At 37.0% G+C, this 15,937-nt stretch overlaps 1 protein-coding gene across 2 annotated transcripts in view; it reads left to right on the top strand.

Moving 5' to 3' along the window:
* Positions 1 to 1,877, top strand: part of LOC145982064 (putative helicase MOV-10) — an 85,776-nt gene extending 83,899 nt beyond the window's left edge. The window contains exons 20-21 of one of the 2 annotated variants that reach the window (XM_083115656.1): positions 861 to 948; positions 1,637 to 1,877. In XM_083115656.1, coding sequence (XP_082971782.1) covers positions 861 to 901 — 41 coding nt within the window. In that variant the 3' untranslated portion in view covers positions 902 to 948; positions 1,637 to 1,877. Of the gene's footprint in view, positions 1 to 860 lie in introns of both variants that reach the window. The other variant, XM_083115655.1, reaches the window with a different exon arrangement.
* Positions 1,878 to 15,937: the final 14,060 nt, after the last annotated feature.

Genomic DNA, 15,937 nt, shown 5'->3' with positions numbered 1-15,937 from the left:
TATCATGGTCTTAGAGTTGTCGTATTAAAAGTTATCGATACTAAAGTTTGCACTAGAGCTAAGATTATCAACTGGCAGATCCTGGCATAAATTATACCAGTCTGCCAGATGATTAGATTCAGTGCTAGCCAACTATTTTAAAACCCAATTTTATATTTGTATATCATGAGTTATGTAATAATGCTTAATTTCAATGGTGCATATTAATGTAAAAAGTTGTTCTGTGACCAGGTTTAGCAGCCATTACATTATATGTGATACACTTGAAAGCCAGAATATAAATATTTTATGCTAAATCCAGAATATAAATATTTTATGCTAAATACAAATGGAAATTGGTTTGATAACTAGAATTTGATTTTATATGTTGTTCAAGTGTGTTAACAGAGTAGCAATATTTTCATTTTCTTCTTTTCTGTGGATTTAAACAATTGGAATTGTATTGTACTATTAGATTCTCTTTACAAAATACATACAAAACTATGCACAGTAGATATGCTGGTATTTAATAAGTCTAGTGAAATATGAAGGTAACACTTGGGAAAAAACATCCATTCAAAAATCCAGCATTTTTGTAACTACTGCTCATGTCTAGCCATGAATTCCATGTCAAAAGTTGTATTTTAAATTTAAATATGGGCATCCTTTTACAGTAGAGATAAACGAAAGCTGTGCAACAAGAAAAATGCAGGTAAATAATGTATTTTCATTGATTTCAAACCGAAGAAAAAAGCCGATCCAAAATAACTGTGGAAAGAAACTTCAATGTTTGTTTAAAAAAAAAAACAACATTTTTTCCCTATTTCTTATTTGTGAAAATTTATTAGCTTGAATTTGATCACATTTTTGTTTTTTCTCAGTTCCTGTAGATGAAAAGCCGCAGTGGAAACGGGAGAAGTAGATGTCACCGTTGTGTATCCGTCTTCACTACATTGGAAACTGAATTAGGTACATGATATAGCTTGTCTTATGTAAGAGCCGAACTTGGGGCATTTTAGTTGTGTACAGTTTATCATAAGGATTTTCAAGCACAAAAGAAGTTGCATGGAAATTGTTGGGAAGACAGGGCCTGACTTGTTGGTACAGAACATCAGTGACCCAGGTTCGAGATCCTATGTTTAATCACTTTTAAATTGAGGGGTTAACATATCGATTGTGTAATTGAAATGTTTGCTACTAGAAAATCTGGTGGTTATATTTTACTGGAAGTATACATACAGAAATATTTTTTTTCAGGAAAAACCTTAATTTTCCCCAGGATTCAGTTTTGTTTATTGGTACACAACAACAAACTATAATGCCTTATTTTATTTCTGAAGACATGAGAATACATTTTTCTTGTGATATTCTTGTAAAATTAAATACTTGTTAAGGATTTATATTTTTACATTGCTGTATCAAGGAAACATCCGTAATGTTTTTTTTAAACATCTATAATGGCTTATCTTTTATATATATTTTTTTTTTATCTGTGGCTTCGCAACATGCAAGCATTCTGCTACAGATGAACTCTTATGTGTTTCATTAGCTTGATTTCTTTCTTCTTGCTTTGAGATTTGCTCAAAATGTAATTTGTGTTTCAAAGTAATTATTGATGATGATGTTTCTTGATTGTGTATAATTGTTTTTTTCCTAGGAAATGGAAAGAGCGGAGTTTATTTTGGGTGAATGTTGATTATTTGATTCAAGCGGTAAAGATTGTGAGGTACAAAAAAAATTGTTTTGTAAATGATAATGGATAAGTGATTTTAGAATACAGTTAATACATTTCATAGAGAAGAAACTATTGTTAATGTTGAAGATCCATTTTTAAGAAACAAATGTATTTTTTATGGATTTGTAACTATGATGTAAAAAAATATATTTTTTTTTGTATAGTTTGTTTCTCATTCCATCCCGTAACTGCCTTTAAAGAATCACCAGATGACTGAAAAGTAAGTAATGGTCTCTTTTAAACCCATGAACAGTAACTTAACAACTACTTCCATTGGGAAATTGAATTTCATTGAGTTCTATTGTCCATTTATCAATTTGTGTTAAGGCTCGGCCAACGGGAGAGCAGCTTTTTCCTAGTTTTTCTCTCCTTTTGAAAAACTGCTATGGTATTCCAAAAACCAAAAAATTACACATATTTAGAATCAGTGGCAGCTGGCAGCTAGTATGATGGGTAGTGCCAACGTGATGAAGAAATCGAAAAATTTTCGCTAGCATATGTCATAGAAATCTAATGAAAGATGTAATTTTAATGGAACTTTGTTTACTAAAATTGCAGACAAAAATTCAGAGTTCCTAAGATTGGTTTATTTTATTTCACATTTGTACTACTTTTGGCTAATCGCTTAAACAAGGATGAGTGAACACTCACAAAGAACACCAATGCACAGGCCGAGATTCAAACCTGCAATCCCTGGCGTCGTAGCATGCTGTGCGGAGGTCGGCCAGAGTTTCTAGGAAATAAATGCGACTATTAAAATTTCGACGCCTGTCACCTTTACCATTTTTTGATATTTTTAAATAGAATTGATGTTTAAATATGGCGTGGGACAGCCAAGTTGTTTAACTTTTAATTTAATATCGCATAGTACCTTGGAAAACTGTGTATGTAATAATGCTCTAATCTGACTCATCTTTACTAACTACCCTTCTTTTCACATACAATCGGACACTTTCACTTCACTAAACAGAAAAACACTGAACAATTAGACACACCGAGTCGATCACTGTATTCTCGCCTTGCTTTTTTTATAATTTGCAACCCGAGGCAGTACATCAACGATCGGTGTTACTGACAACTGAAATATGATTATCTGCTAAATGAACTGTGGATCTAAAATTTTTAGAATTCAATGCAAGAAATTGAATTATATCTCAAAGCGAAATTCTTATAGTGATAGATTTTCCGTGTGATTTTTTAGAAATATTAAAGTAAAAATCCCCTGGTGATGCGAATTCACTTTGATATTTATGCAATCATTTTGTACAGTAAATGTCTTCAATGTTGTCAACGTCAGTTGCAACACGTGAGTGTCTGTGTGCGTGAGAGCAAGGGATATATCTTTTCTTAAGGAAGAAATCGATAACAAAAAAGTCTGGATGGCTCTTTAGACTGTAACATCACAAAGCTTTTATTGACTTTTGTGATAGTTACACGTACGTGAACGTATGGAAATAGAACTTATTTGTTTTAACTAAGTTCTCGTATCCGCATGTAGACGGCAGCAGCATTGTGCCAGGACTTTTGTCGCCGTCAAGCGGATCTAATTGAAACTAACTTCCTCCTCCCCCTCCCCCTTTTTTACCCGACAACTACGATCGGAAGCAAGTAGCAGTTCAGGAGTCGCTGCCATTACGGCAGTTCCTTCGCACGCCTCGCCAGCCAGCGGAAACGGGAGCCTTTCCTTGTCGCCGAGTGCCTTGCATCCATGCAGAACCAGCTAACTGTAGAAGTGGGTACCCGTGCGGTTAAAAGAGGAACATTAAAGCAGGCGTCAAGGAGCACAAGGTAAATTAGAGACTGCATACTATATCCCGTTGTTTGTTCTACGATAGGACCTATTGTCTACGAAGTCGACCTTAATGGTCAAGAATTGGCGAGACTTGTATGTTTAATCGACTAGTCATTATTCGACCATTTTTGTGCCAGTGAAATTGACCTAAGCCAATACGGCATATAAGCACAGGACCTAAATGATTCATACGTGCGAAAATAAGAATTAAACATGATAGGTATGTGCTGCACAATTCAATCCATCTTGGATTGCCCCTTTTTGAATTGCTTGCTCAAGAACGAATGAGGAGTTTATCCACTTGTCCCTGGCTACCGTCGTTCACGATTTGAACGTTTAGCTCAATACGATAAATGGGAAAAATGACCTTAGTATACCTATACCTAATTAGTAGCATCAATTCCGTGCACGAAGGTTTAAGCATCCACAAAGTGTATTGAATAGGACCTAGTATAATCAAGCAATGCAGCCATTGAAAGAATTTAAATTATTTATGCTATTAGCGAATCCTTTTTGGTTGATAATTGATTCCTATATGGGTCCGTTGTAAAGTTGTCCTTAATGTTAATGTTGGACCTGAATTAATGAATGGTACGGCTGTTTCAACAACGGCGTCCTTTTTAAGAGGATTTATTGTGAGTATGATTAAATGCGAAAACGTTCGCTGTGCACATATATATATATATATATCTATACATATAGACATAGGAAGGGTGAAATGTTAGCCCAAAGTAATTACTAAATGTACAGTGGTACTTATGTTTGAAGGGATGCCTTTTGCGGCATAGTTGTTAATGTAGAGTTCAATTGGTTACGTGTCAAACACCGTAATAAAGAAATGGAAATCGTTAAAGTTATGAAAATTGGACTATGACTAATTAATTGAACCTTTGGATATCCCTCTAGCGATATAGGATAGACGCTACAAGGGTCTGGTAGATAATAGTTGATATAATATATATACGCATACATATATGTGCATGATTTTTCCTTTTTCAGGTATGGGAAGATAATCGCTCAAAGTGGTTACTTAATCTGAGATTTTTCATAGAAATAACTAACATTGTTCCTTTATAGGGTAAAAATAGAACTGAATCCGCAGGATTAGCCCCGTTCGTCGGGTTTCTAGTAATAATTAGAACCTAATGCGACCTCCATGTTAGCTGAGTAGTTCTTGGAACTCGAGCGAAGCAAGGACGTTGTGTTATTTTGGTTTTGTATCGCTTGCACGGGTTTAGATGTCGATATGGGTATTCTTTGCACGCGCTTCCTTTATGTCATCTAGTACTAACTGGGTAAATCGACATCAGCCCTAAACAGGCGTTACAAGATGCATCTATCTAAATGGTTATATAAATTTGGGGAAGATATTACATTCGTTCTTGCCAAGTATGCAGGAAAGTATCTTTCTCGCGAATTACTTCTCCAACGAGTATTACAAATCGGTCAGGATTAGTCACTTCTCTGTGAAGTTTGCAACTATGTCAACACAATGCGAAAGCTCTCGCGTCGTGCCACGATGCGACCTGGCATGGCTGGTTGTCTTATGGCTGCCACTGGGCTACCACCCCACCTCCTCGCTCGTTAACTGCGGATATTTTTTCATGCCTCCGCGCAGGCCTCTGCACGTAGGCCAGACTATGCTGGCCCAGAGCAAGTGAGAGAACAGCTGGGGATGCGGTGCAGGAATTGAGTTGGCCGTAAGCTGGAACGCTTACGAGATTCGAATCTCCTCGTTCATAAATGTATTAATTTAACCATATTTTGGCAAAGCAAGTGCTTTTTCTTTTTCTGACGGTAGAGCCATGGCACGGCGGCTCTCCCCTTAGAGCTGAGAATATCTCCTAGTAGTCTAAATTTTCATGACCACTAGATTTAAACTCTAAAAAAGCTGCTCTCCAGTCGACTTTGGAAATTCACTTATGAGTTGGTGAATGTCAGGGGAATTTGGAGTTGAATTTTCTGTAGAGGCCTGTCTTGCTACTGACCTGTACCACAATGCAGATTCCCCACAAGCATCTAGAAGTTATGCAGTGTGACCTCGGCCTTATCCAACACAATGGCTCTAATTTCTAGAACATTGCAAATAGACCACTGAGCGACAACAGGTCATATTCTTATTGTACAGGGTCGTGTGGTGGGGACAGGGTGCCCTTATGTATGCTGGGTATCCAGCTGACATGTGTAAGCAGCATTAACTTTTTCAGCCCTTTTTCTCCTCTCAATTTTAAACCTTTTATAACAATTCAAAGTGAGCACAACTGTAACATGTAAAATGAAACTATTCATTTGTAATAGGGTAGACATGTCTTTGCACTCCTGTAGTGTAATATTTGTATGTCAGATGCAATTTTTGTAGCATTGTAATCTGAGAGAAATTTAAATGCACCCCTTTCAAAGCATGTTTCATTTTTTATTTCTCGGGCCTCTCCGATGGCACAGTGGTAGCGTCATCTCCTTGTAATCAAGGGGTCCTGGGTTGAATACCCAGTGGTTTGGATCCCACTTTAAACTGTAGGCCCAGTCCCGATTAACCTTACTGTGCATAAAGTGGACTTAAAAAGCAGAAACTTAATCAATCATTTTTTTATTTCTCAACAATAAAAGGCAGAAAATATTTATGTAGGTGTTTATTTAGTTTTGTTAACCTGTTGTTTAGACGTAAGCAAGTTGGATGGTTCGCAAAACTTACTTGTAGAGGTTCTAAAATTTTGGTGTCTTTCGCCACCATCTGCTTGGTAACTTGTTGCTTCATTGCTGGGCTGGCTGTAACTATATTTTCGTTTGTTCTCATTGAACTGTACATATAACTGGAGGGTCAAGGGGGTCTACAGTTCACAATAAATGATTTGAAATATAGTGCATGTTTGGGAAGCCTTGGGGAGGGGTCACTAATGTTTTAATCAGGGAAACTGTTATCTTCATAGCAGCCAGATCTTGTAGAGGATGTATAAGGTATTCTTTGAGATGAAATCAGCCAGACAATTGAATGTGGCAGAATTATAATTTGGAGGTATTTATGCTTGAAACATCCAGAAAAATAATGGTTAAACAACTGTGATAAACTGTGAACAAATTGTATTGAAGCAGATTGAAAACATTGTGTTGCATAGTATTTTTGGATTATTTCTATGGCATATGAAATAATAAATGTGTTTGTAGCTGTAACATAATTCATTCCAACGTAGAAACAACACTGCATTCACAAAATAATTTGTTTCATAAACTGAAGTTTAGAATGAAATATTCACTAATAGTACTTACTAAAAATGTTCTGCATCTTGAAAAACATATACTTTAATATGCTTAACCCTTAATCCGAAGCATTGGTCTGACAGACCCCCTGAAAATTTCATCGGGCTTGTGTGGCTATACTGTTGCACGCTCCACCCGGAAACTCCCTGTACCTTCCCCCCCTCATCCAGTGTAAGCATATAGTGGTTTGGATCCAACTTTAAACTGTAGGTCCAGTCCCTATTTGCCTTACTGTGCATAAAGTGGACTTTACACATCAAATTAATCAATCAAAATCTTTCCCTCATAATGTTTACCTCTGAACTAGCCAAACCATATCAATGGCTTGTTGAGTACCGATCGGTACGGTAGCTTTTTTTGTGAGGATGCGAGGTTTTGTGAGACCGGGTAGTTGGATTTACGTCAGAATCGCCCCGATCCATTGTGTACATTTGTGTGTTTGTTTTGGTCCCTTTCGTTGTATTTTTGTGAACAGTTTTTCCATGGACCAAGAAAGAAATCGAGCCATTTTGCGAGTCGCAGACAATGATTTTGACGAACTTGTTAGGGAACTATTAGAATATGAAAAGTCTTAACTCGAGGGTGACTGTGATGGAGAAGTGTTGAACTTCCAAAACATTGTCGCACTCCTCAAAATAACACCTGATCTTACTGAGCGAAGGGCTCTTCTTATAATTTTCTTGTGCTCCTCAATTTTTCAATCTGCTCATGAAAATATGCCTTCCGTGTTCTCAAAGAAGGCTGCAAGCAGCCAAATTTTTACTGTGTTCTAAATAAACAATTAATATTCCTTCTTATTTATTGAATAAAATAATTGGAAGTTGATAATTAAGGCTCACAGAACAAATATTTTTTATTATTAACAAAAAATAAATAAATTGGATGTATCGTTCCACGAGGAAGAAATGATAAAATTAAAAGTCTCACTGTAAAAGAGTATGTTATTGACCTTTTTATTTCTGGGAAGAACGGTTCCTGCACTATTAAAGTTGATTTCATATGTTACTGTGTTGCTTATTATTGTGTGCATCATAACAATTACTCAAAATTGTGTTATGTTCATAAACGATGATGAATCCAAGTACACACGCACGTATGCATTTCTCTTGTTTGGTTGACTGATATGTTTTAATTTACTCGTTTTTTCTGCCACATTTGGCTAATCGCGAAGATGCGAATGAGTGATGAAATGATGAAATTGATGAAGAGACTTTCAAAGTATACTCATGTCCATGCTGGGATTCGAACCCAGGACCTCTTGTTAAAATATAATGTTAATAGTCCTCACCTATAATAAGGTACCAGTATGTAGTAACGTTGTTTACTGCCATATAAATGCACTAGTTATAACATATTTTGTACCCCCCCCCCCCCCCCCCCGGTGGTGTGATTGTTGGATAAACCAAAGTATGTACCTCCTCAGGGAATGCAACCCTGAAAACTATTACACCCTCCAGGAAGAGTAGAATCGAACTGTTGAATAATACATTTTAGAACAGAATATGTTAACAGAAATGTTAATGTTTCATTCAGTCAACTATACCCTGGGACAAGGCTGCACATAGCATCAGAGAAGGGGAGGAAATCGAGTAGGCAAAACGGTGCTGTGAAGGCTGGTATCTGCAGTTGCCTCATCCACACAATCCAGGTCCCTTTCACATGTTCATTGGGGGAGCCATCTTGCATAACTACTTGCACAGAGAATAGTTTTCATTTGCCTGCTCCAGAGATAGCTGGGACAGGGTATAAAGCAATACAAATTGAATGTTACGGTACAGTACATTACTACCAGGGGGAAAATGTATTTCATTTTTAAAATACATATTTTTAAACATAACCTGAAAAATACCCAATAAAACCCATTTTTGCCCAGGGTTTTTCAGGTTTTATCTGAAAAAACCTGCCCAGGCTTTTTTTTTTAAAAAAAATGGCAAAATGCCAACCCTGATTTGAAGGGCTCGGGTGTAAAACATGGTAAGTGACATTTTGGTCGTTTCTGAGTTCAATAAGAAAAAATGTTATTACATGCTATACTGTAAATAAATTGTTTTTGTGTTGTGCTTACCAATTTCAGAAGGCTTCACTGAGTCCAATGCAAATTGTATAACATGGCAATTTCACTCGAAAATTGATGGGTGGAACATTTTACTTTCGAACTAAAAAATTACCGAAATGTCACTTACCATGTTTTACACCCGAGCCCTTCATTTCTCTTGTAGTCGACGGTTATTACGAGCATAAAAACACAGTTTTTCGTTGTGATGTTTCAGGAGCACACACGCTCCCTTCATCAAACATTTATTTTTAGTTTGATTACAGATGAATGTCACAATGAAAAACTGTGTTTTTATGCTTGTAATTGTTGTGTAAGGTGCTGCCACCTAGGCAATCAAAGCTGCACTATGCCAGTGCCTGGGACAGTACGTCCTCCGACCCATACCGGTATACCTCGCTCATCTCTTGCTCCGGCTAGCACGGCAAACACTACATGGTGGCAGCAGTGGTCGAACGGAAGAGTGAAATAGCGAACATGGGATCCAGATATAGTGGCTCTACTAGACTTTTTTGAGAACAGAAAACACGGTACGTGAGTCTTAAACATGCCTAACAATAGTGATTCGTCAGTAACCGGCAACGTTTTCCATTCGCTAGTGAATGTGAATCCTCCTGAACAATTTGACTTTGTTCGACCAGAACTGTGGCCATTATGGAGAAAAAGGTTCGAACGTTATCTAAGTGTTTCGGGCTTGGTTAACAAAACTGAGGATGAAAAAATGAACCTACTTCTATACATAATGGGTTCACAAAGTGAGTAATATTTGTTGCGTTTACCGGAACCACGTTCAGTGAGCGTCTCGAACGAGTTCGATTCTGTGTTTCTGCCACATCGTAACGTAAGCTTTGAACGATATAAGTTTAATACCAGAGTGCAAAATGTGGGGGGAACCAGCTGACGTGTTTATCACTGATCTGCATAGACTGGTTGAACATTGCGAGTTTGGTAAACTCAAGGACGACATGATTCGGGACAGGATCGTCATCGGCGTAGCTGATATACGGGTGTCCGACAAACTACAGATGCAGCGAGAATTGACGCTTGCGGAGGGAGTTAATTGGGTTAAGCAGTACGAACAACAACAGAAGAATTCACATGAAATTGCCGACCAAGGACAGGTACATCAAGTGACCAGACGACGCGAACAGATGACCGTAAAGTACTACGCTAGTAGATCCGGGACCGGAAGTGCAACGAACAGGGGAGGTAATTCTGGACCAGCAGCTCGGAGTAAGTACAACACAAACTTAGAGAAACCGAAGTATTGTCCCTTCTGTGGAGGACCATTTCACCCGAAATTAAAGGATTGCCCAGCTAGAACAGTGGCGTGCAGGTACTGTGAAAAAGTAGGACATTTTTTTCGAGTTTGTAGGAAGAGAAACACGAAAACAATCAATCATTTTGAATTTGGTAATGTGATTGAACAAAACACTAACGAAAAATCAAGTGTGGAAAATAATTTTGTAGGAAATATTAAGGGATCTACTTCTAATTCAGAATTCAGTTGGTATCGTTCAATTTTCATTAAGGAACTTGGCGATAATGTTAAATTTTTGATCGATACAGGTGCTGATTGTGTATGTGTACCTGATAAAGTGTTATTTCCAAACATGTTGAGTAATTTAAATGCAAAGCAATCTGGTCTTAAAGGACCCGATCGTACACATTTAAAGGTGTTAGGTACTACGAATTTTACATTATGCTTTAAAGGCAAGGAATTTTGTACAAACCATTGCTTGGTCGAAATGCAGTCACTGCTTTGGGAATGCTAAATGTAAATAATGTGCAAAAAGACCAACGATCTTTCACAAAAGTTGATATTAATTCACCAGAATATTCTAAATTGTTTAAAAACATTGGAGAATTTAAGAAAACAGTTTCTATTACTATGAAACCTAATGCAAAACCATATGTACAGGTTGTACCAAGAGTAGTACCCATACCAATGTTGAAAAAACTAGAAGTAGAGATTAACCGTTTGAAAAAACTGAAAATAATTGAACCAGTAGAAGTAGTAACAGACTGGGTTAGTCCTATTGTGTGTGTGCCTAAAGGTAATGAGGTTAGGCTATGTTGTCATTATACAAAGTTAAATGAGTGGGTGTTAAGGCCACATTTCCCTATGCCAAAAGTAGAATCAACTCTTGCACAATTAAAGGGAGCAAGGTATTTCAGTAAAATTGATTTAAATACCTCGTTTTATCAAGTAAAATGAGATGAAAACAGTCAACTGTTAACTACCTTCATTTGTCTATTTGGAAGATATAAATTTTTGTGTATGCCATTTGGGATTTCTTGTGCTCCGGAGTGTTTCACAACACAAATTTCAATGTTATTGCAAGGTGAAAAAAATGTAATTTTTCATGTGGATGACATATTGTGCTTTGGGAGTACTATAGAAGAACATGATGGAGCTCTTAGAAGAGTCTTAAATAAACTGAAAGCAGAAGGTATTACTATTAACAAAAGCAAAAGTATTTTTGGTGTAACTAAAGTTAAGTACCATGCGTCCATTTCGATCTTCAACCGAGAGATCGGGAGAAGCGTGGCGGGCGGCGCTGACAGAGATGCCGATATTTGCTGCCTGTAATACCCGCTTATTTTTATGGACATATGCAGACATTTACATAAATATAGCAAAACGAGCACTAACCTGTGTTATATGAGTACGGTTTTAATTTTAGTAGCTTAGTGGCTGTATGTGCTGATGATTTTGACACGCCCATCTCCTGTGAAACACGGCGTAGAGGTTTTTTTGGAGAACATTCTAACGCTGCACCAATTTCATCGAGTTTTGCTTCGGTTAGAATCCGTCGTTTTTTTTTGCTTAGGTGTTTTAAAATTTAACGATCCAGTTTCTTGTAATTTAAGGACAAGATGTCTAACCGTAGCTCTATGTGGAGGTGAAACGCCTGGGAATTTCTGTACAAATTGCGTACACACGTCTCGACATGAGTCTGTTTTCAAGTAAGTGTCATACATAAACATTCTTTGTTCTAACGTGAACCTTGTGGTTGGCATTCCAATCGTCTTACTGACACATCACACATACACACTGCAATAACACAAACAAGTAACGGCAAGTAACCAAGAATAACACTCTTGCCCACAGTACGAAATTAACACACTCTTGGTTTACATCTGCTCGCCACTATATTCAGAGCTCTGTCTTCATCTAGTCGCAAAGTAACAAAAAACTCGAGCTCGGAGATTTCGGATTGCAAGGAAGCTCACGAAAACCATTAACTTTTAACGGTTTCGTCTGCAGCGTAATCTTCATAGAGTGTTGCACATTCGAAACCTCGAAAGGATCCCCGTCGACACAAAACTCTTTCAAGGATATAAACTTAAGCAGGACGTTACTGGTCAAAACTATGATTAAAATGTTTTATTATCTGTGGCTCTTAACATCGTTTCTAAAGCGTATTTATTTGTGTATATAAGGGCAGAACTTGAATGAATTACAGAACTTTTGCATGCTATAACACAGGTTAGTGCTCGTTTTCCAATATTTATATAAATGTCTGCATATGTCCATAAAAATAAGTGGGCATTACAGGCCGCAAATGTCGGCATCTCCGCCAGCGCCTCCCACCACGATTCTCCCGATCTCTCGGCTGAAGATCGAAATGGACGCACGGTATTTGGGTCATATCCTGTCTGAGAAAGGTATTTCGATAGACCCGGAGAGGGTAAAATCTATTGTAAACATCGAAAGACCTACTTGCAAATCAGAGCTTCAAACATACTTGGGTATGGTTAACTATGCAGGAAAATTTATTCCAAATAAATCAGATATTTTAGCACCTTTAACTGGTACCTTTAACTGGTTTGCTTAAAGATAGTGTAGAATTTAATTGGGGTGCGGAACAAGAATGTAGTTACAAAATGCTACAGCAAGCTCTAACTACAACCCCAACCTTAGCATATTTTGATCCTAGTAAACAGTACATTGTTAGTGCAGATTCATCTTCGTATGGCATAGGTGCTGTGTTATTTCAAATGAAAGGTGCAAAAAGAGAAATCGTTGCTTATGTTTCTAGAAAATTAACACCTACAGAACAAAGGTATGCACAGATTGAAAAGGAAGCTTTAGCTTTAACGTGGGCTATGGAAAAATTTTCAGAATATGTTTCAGGTCTAAAAGTGAATTTGGAAACTGATCATAAACCATTAATTCAGATTTTGGGTTCTAAGAACATTGATGAGTTAACTCCAAGATTGCAAAGATTTAGAATAAGGTTAATGAGGTATGACTATACAGTTAATTATGTACCAGGCCGTGAACTTATATTATCAGATTTTCTGTCCAGAAATCCTATTGATGGCTGGGAGAGAGAGGAATTAGGTGAAGAAGTTCATGCTTTTGTAAATTTTGTTATTCAACACTGTCCTGTGAAAGATTACTACTTAGACAAAATTAAACAGTGTCAAGTAAATGATAACATATGCAAGAATGGTTGGCCTGAGAAAAGTAAAATTGCAATTGAACTGTTACCTTACTATCAATATAAATTAGATTTCTCAATAATACATGATATATTGTTAAAAGGTTCTCGTATTGTAATACCAGGTTTGCTACAAGAGGAGGTTTTAAAATTCATACACCAAGGTCATCAGGGTATAACGAAATGTAGACGTCGAGCACAGATGTCAGTATGGTGGATAGGACTTAGTTCACAACTTGATGCTTTAGTGAAAAACTGCTCTCAATGTATTGAAATGAGAAGTAACTGTAAAGAACCATTTTTAATGGAAAGTTTACCTGATGGACCGTGGATGGGAGTAGATTTGTTTAAATGTAAAGGTGTATGGTACCTTATTGCCACAGATTACGACTCAAAGTTTTTTGAGATATTTCCGTTGAAACAAATGACTGAAGATGTGATAATCACAAAAATGAAGCAAATGTTTGCTAGATATGGTGTTTGTAATTTAATTAGATCTGATAATGGACCGCAGTTTCAGTACAAATTTCGCTGTTTTGCTAAGGAGTATAACTTAATTCATCAGAAGGTTCGCCATATCATAGTCAGTCTCAAGGACAGGTTAAAATTGCTAAACATTTGTTAATGAAGAATGATGACATATATAAAGGTTTGCTTGTCTATAGAAATACTTCATTAGCGAATGGTAATTCTCTTGCAGAATTATTTCTGAACAGGAAATTAAGATCAGATTTACCGATGTTACCTGTAAAATTACTACCTAAAGTGTTGAATCGTAGCCAAATTTTGTACAAGAATCAGAATTTAAAGAACAAACAAACTGATAATTACAACAAAAGGCACAGAGTTAGACATTTAAGAGACCTAAAGGTAGATGAGAGGATCTGGGTCAAGGATTTAAAACAATATGGTACAGTTAAAACTAAATTGAAATATCCTAGATCATACTTAATACAAACAAATACAGGTACTTATCGTCGAAACAGATGGCTCTTCAACCCTGCTCCTCAGGTAATGAACAGGGATGATATTACATTTCCTGAAAGGGCTCAGCCCACAGTAACTCAAACTACACCAGGACGAAATAATACTAAAGAAAATAAGTTAGAAGAAGCTGAAAGTTTGGTGTATATGCATCCTCGAAGGGAAAGAAACCCTCCAGGATGGATGAAGGATTACGTATGTTAAGATATTATTTGTTCTTTGTTAATGGTTATGGATAAAATAGTTAAATGTGTAATTTTCACGTTTTGGTTAAAAGATTACTTATCTTCAATTTGAATTAAGTCAGAAACTTTGTTTAAAATGTTTTGTAATAAGATGTAAGATTTATGTAGCATATGTAAACAAACATAGCTTCAGTAAAGAAGGGGGATGTTGTGTAAGGTGCTGCCACCTAGGCAATCAAAGCTGCACTATGCCAGTGCCTGGGACAGTACGTCCTCCGACCCACACCGGTATACCTCGCTTATCTCTTGCTCCGGCTAACACGGCAAACACTACAGTAATGACTAGGGAGCGGAAGTTGATGACCTAAAAATTTTAGGTGTAAGACCTATAGAATGTCCTAAAAAATGGGGAAAAATGACGTAAAAAATGACCATTAAATTTGTTAGTTTCAGGTTAAAAATTGAAATGAAAAGGACATTAAACAAAATGCCATCTTGCTTAAAAAAAACAACAATCCTGGGATATATATATACAGGGTTCCCACGCACCTGGAAAACCTGGAAATCTCAGGGAATTTGAAAAAAATACAAATCTCAGGGAAAATCTTGTAACTGATTAATGGTTCCCAATGAAGCAAAACTGAGGGATTATAATATGCTCCTGTCTGTGGATAATCCAGGCTGTTGTAGCATTCTCTTTCAGCAAGGAACTCGTATCTATTTGATTATCTGTTTCTTGTTTTAAATGTGATTCCAGAGCTGGTGACAAAGTGTATACCCTCATAAATTTTGTGCTTTTTAAAATTTAATTAACCGATTTCGATCTTTTACATGACGTAAAATTTCAAGATGTGGAAAACTCATAATAAAGATAACCTTATGTCCAAAGTTAACCAGTGTTCATGTGATTTCCCTTATTAGGGAGTAGTTTTAAGTCTTTTATTCCTCCTTTCTTTTTACAAAATAGTAAAAAAATGGAGTGTCGTGTTTAGGGAAATATTTATTTTCTGCCATCTTTTGTGTACAATATTGTTGATTGTGTATTTACTGCATTTAGAACAGAATCAGGGTGTTTCGTAAGTTCGTTTACAACGCTTGGGAGGTGATTGTACGAGTGAAAATAAGGTGGAAAGTTCATATAACGAAATTCCGGAAACGGGTTATTGACGTTTGAAAACGTGGGAAAATGATTTTCCGAAGTGAATAATGGCAAAACGGGTAGAGAGAAGTCGTCGGTGTTGGGCGGTCCACTAAGAAATTGGGTACGCTCTTGTCAAAAAATCACGCGGCAATGTTGTGCAATGTCGGCGCAAGGAATTCCCCAAAGGACGCGAACGAAGATGTTGACAGGAGTGGGGTGAGTGTGCGTTCTGTGTGAGCTGGTATCGACGAAAATTGGCATGTGTTGAATGGAACCATGACGTAAAAACGAAAAAAAAAATGAACTGTCATAGGTTGCATACCCTGAAGGGCACACAGTATGCTTAATGGAGATGTGAAGGG

The sequence above is a fragment of the Lepisma saccharinum genome, chromosome 30 (assembly GCF_977018435.1).
Source record: "Lepisma saccharinum chromosome 30, izLepSacc3.1, whole genome shotgun sequence".
NCBI classification, from domain to species: Eukaryota; Metazoa; Arthropoda; class Insecta; order Zygentoma; family Lepismatidae; genus Lepisma; species Lepisma saccharinum.
Note: the sequence above shows the minus strand (reverse complement) of the source record. Positions and strands in the feature narration are given on the sequence as shown.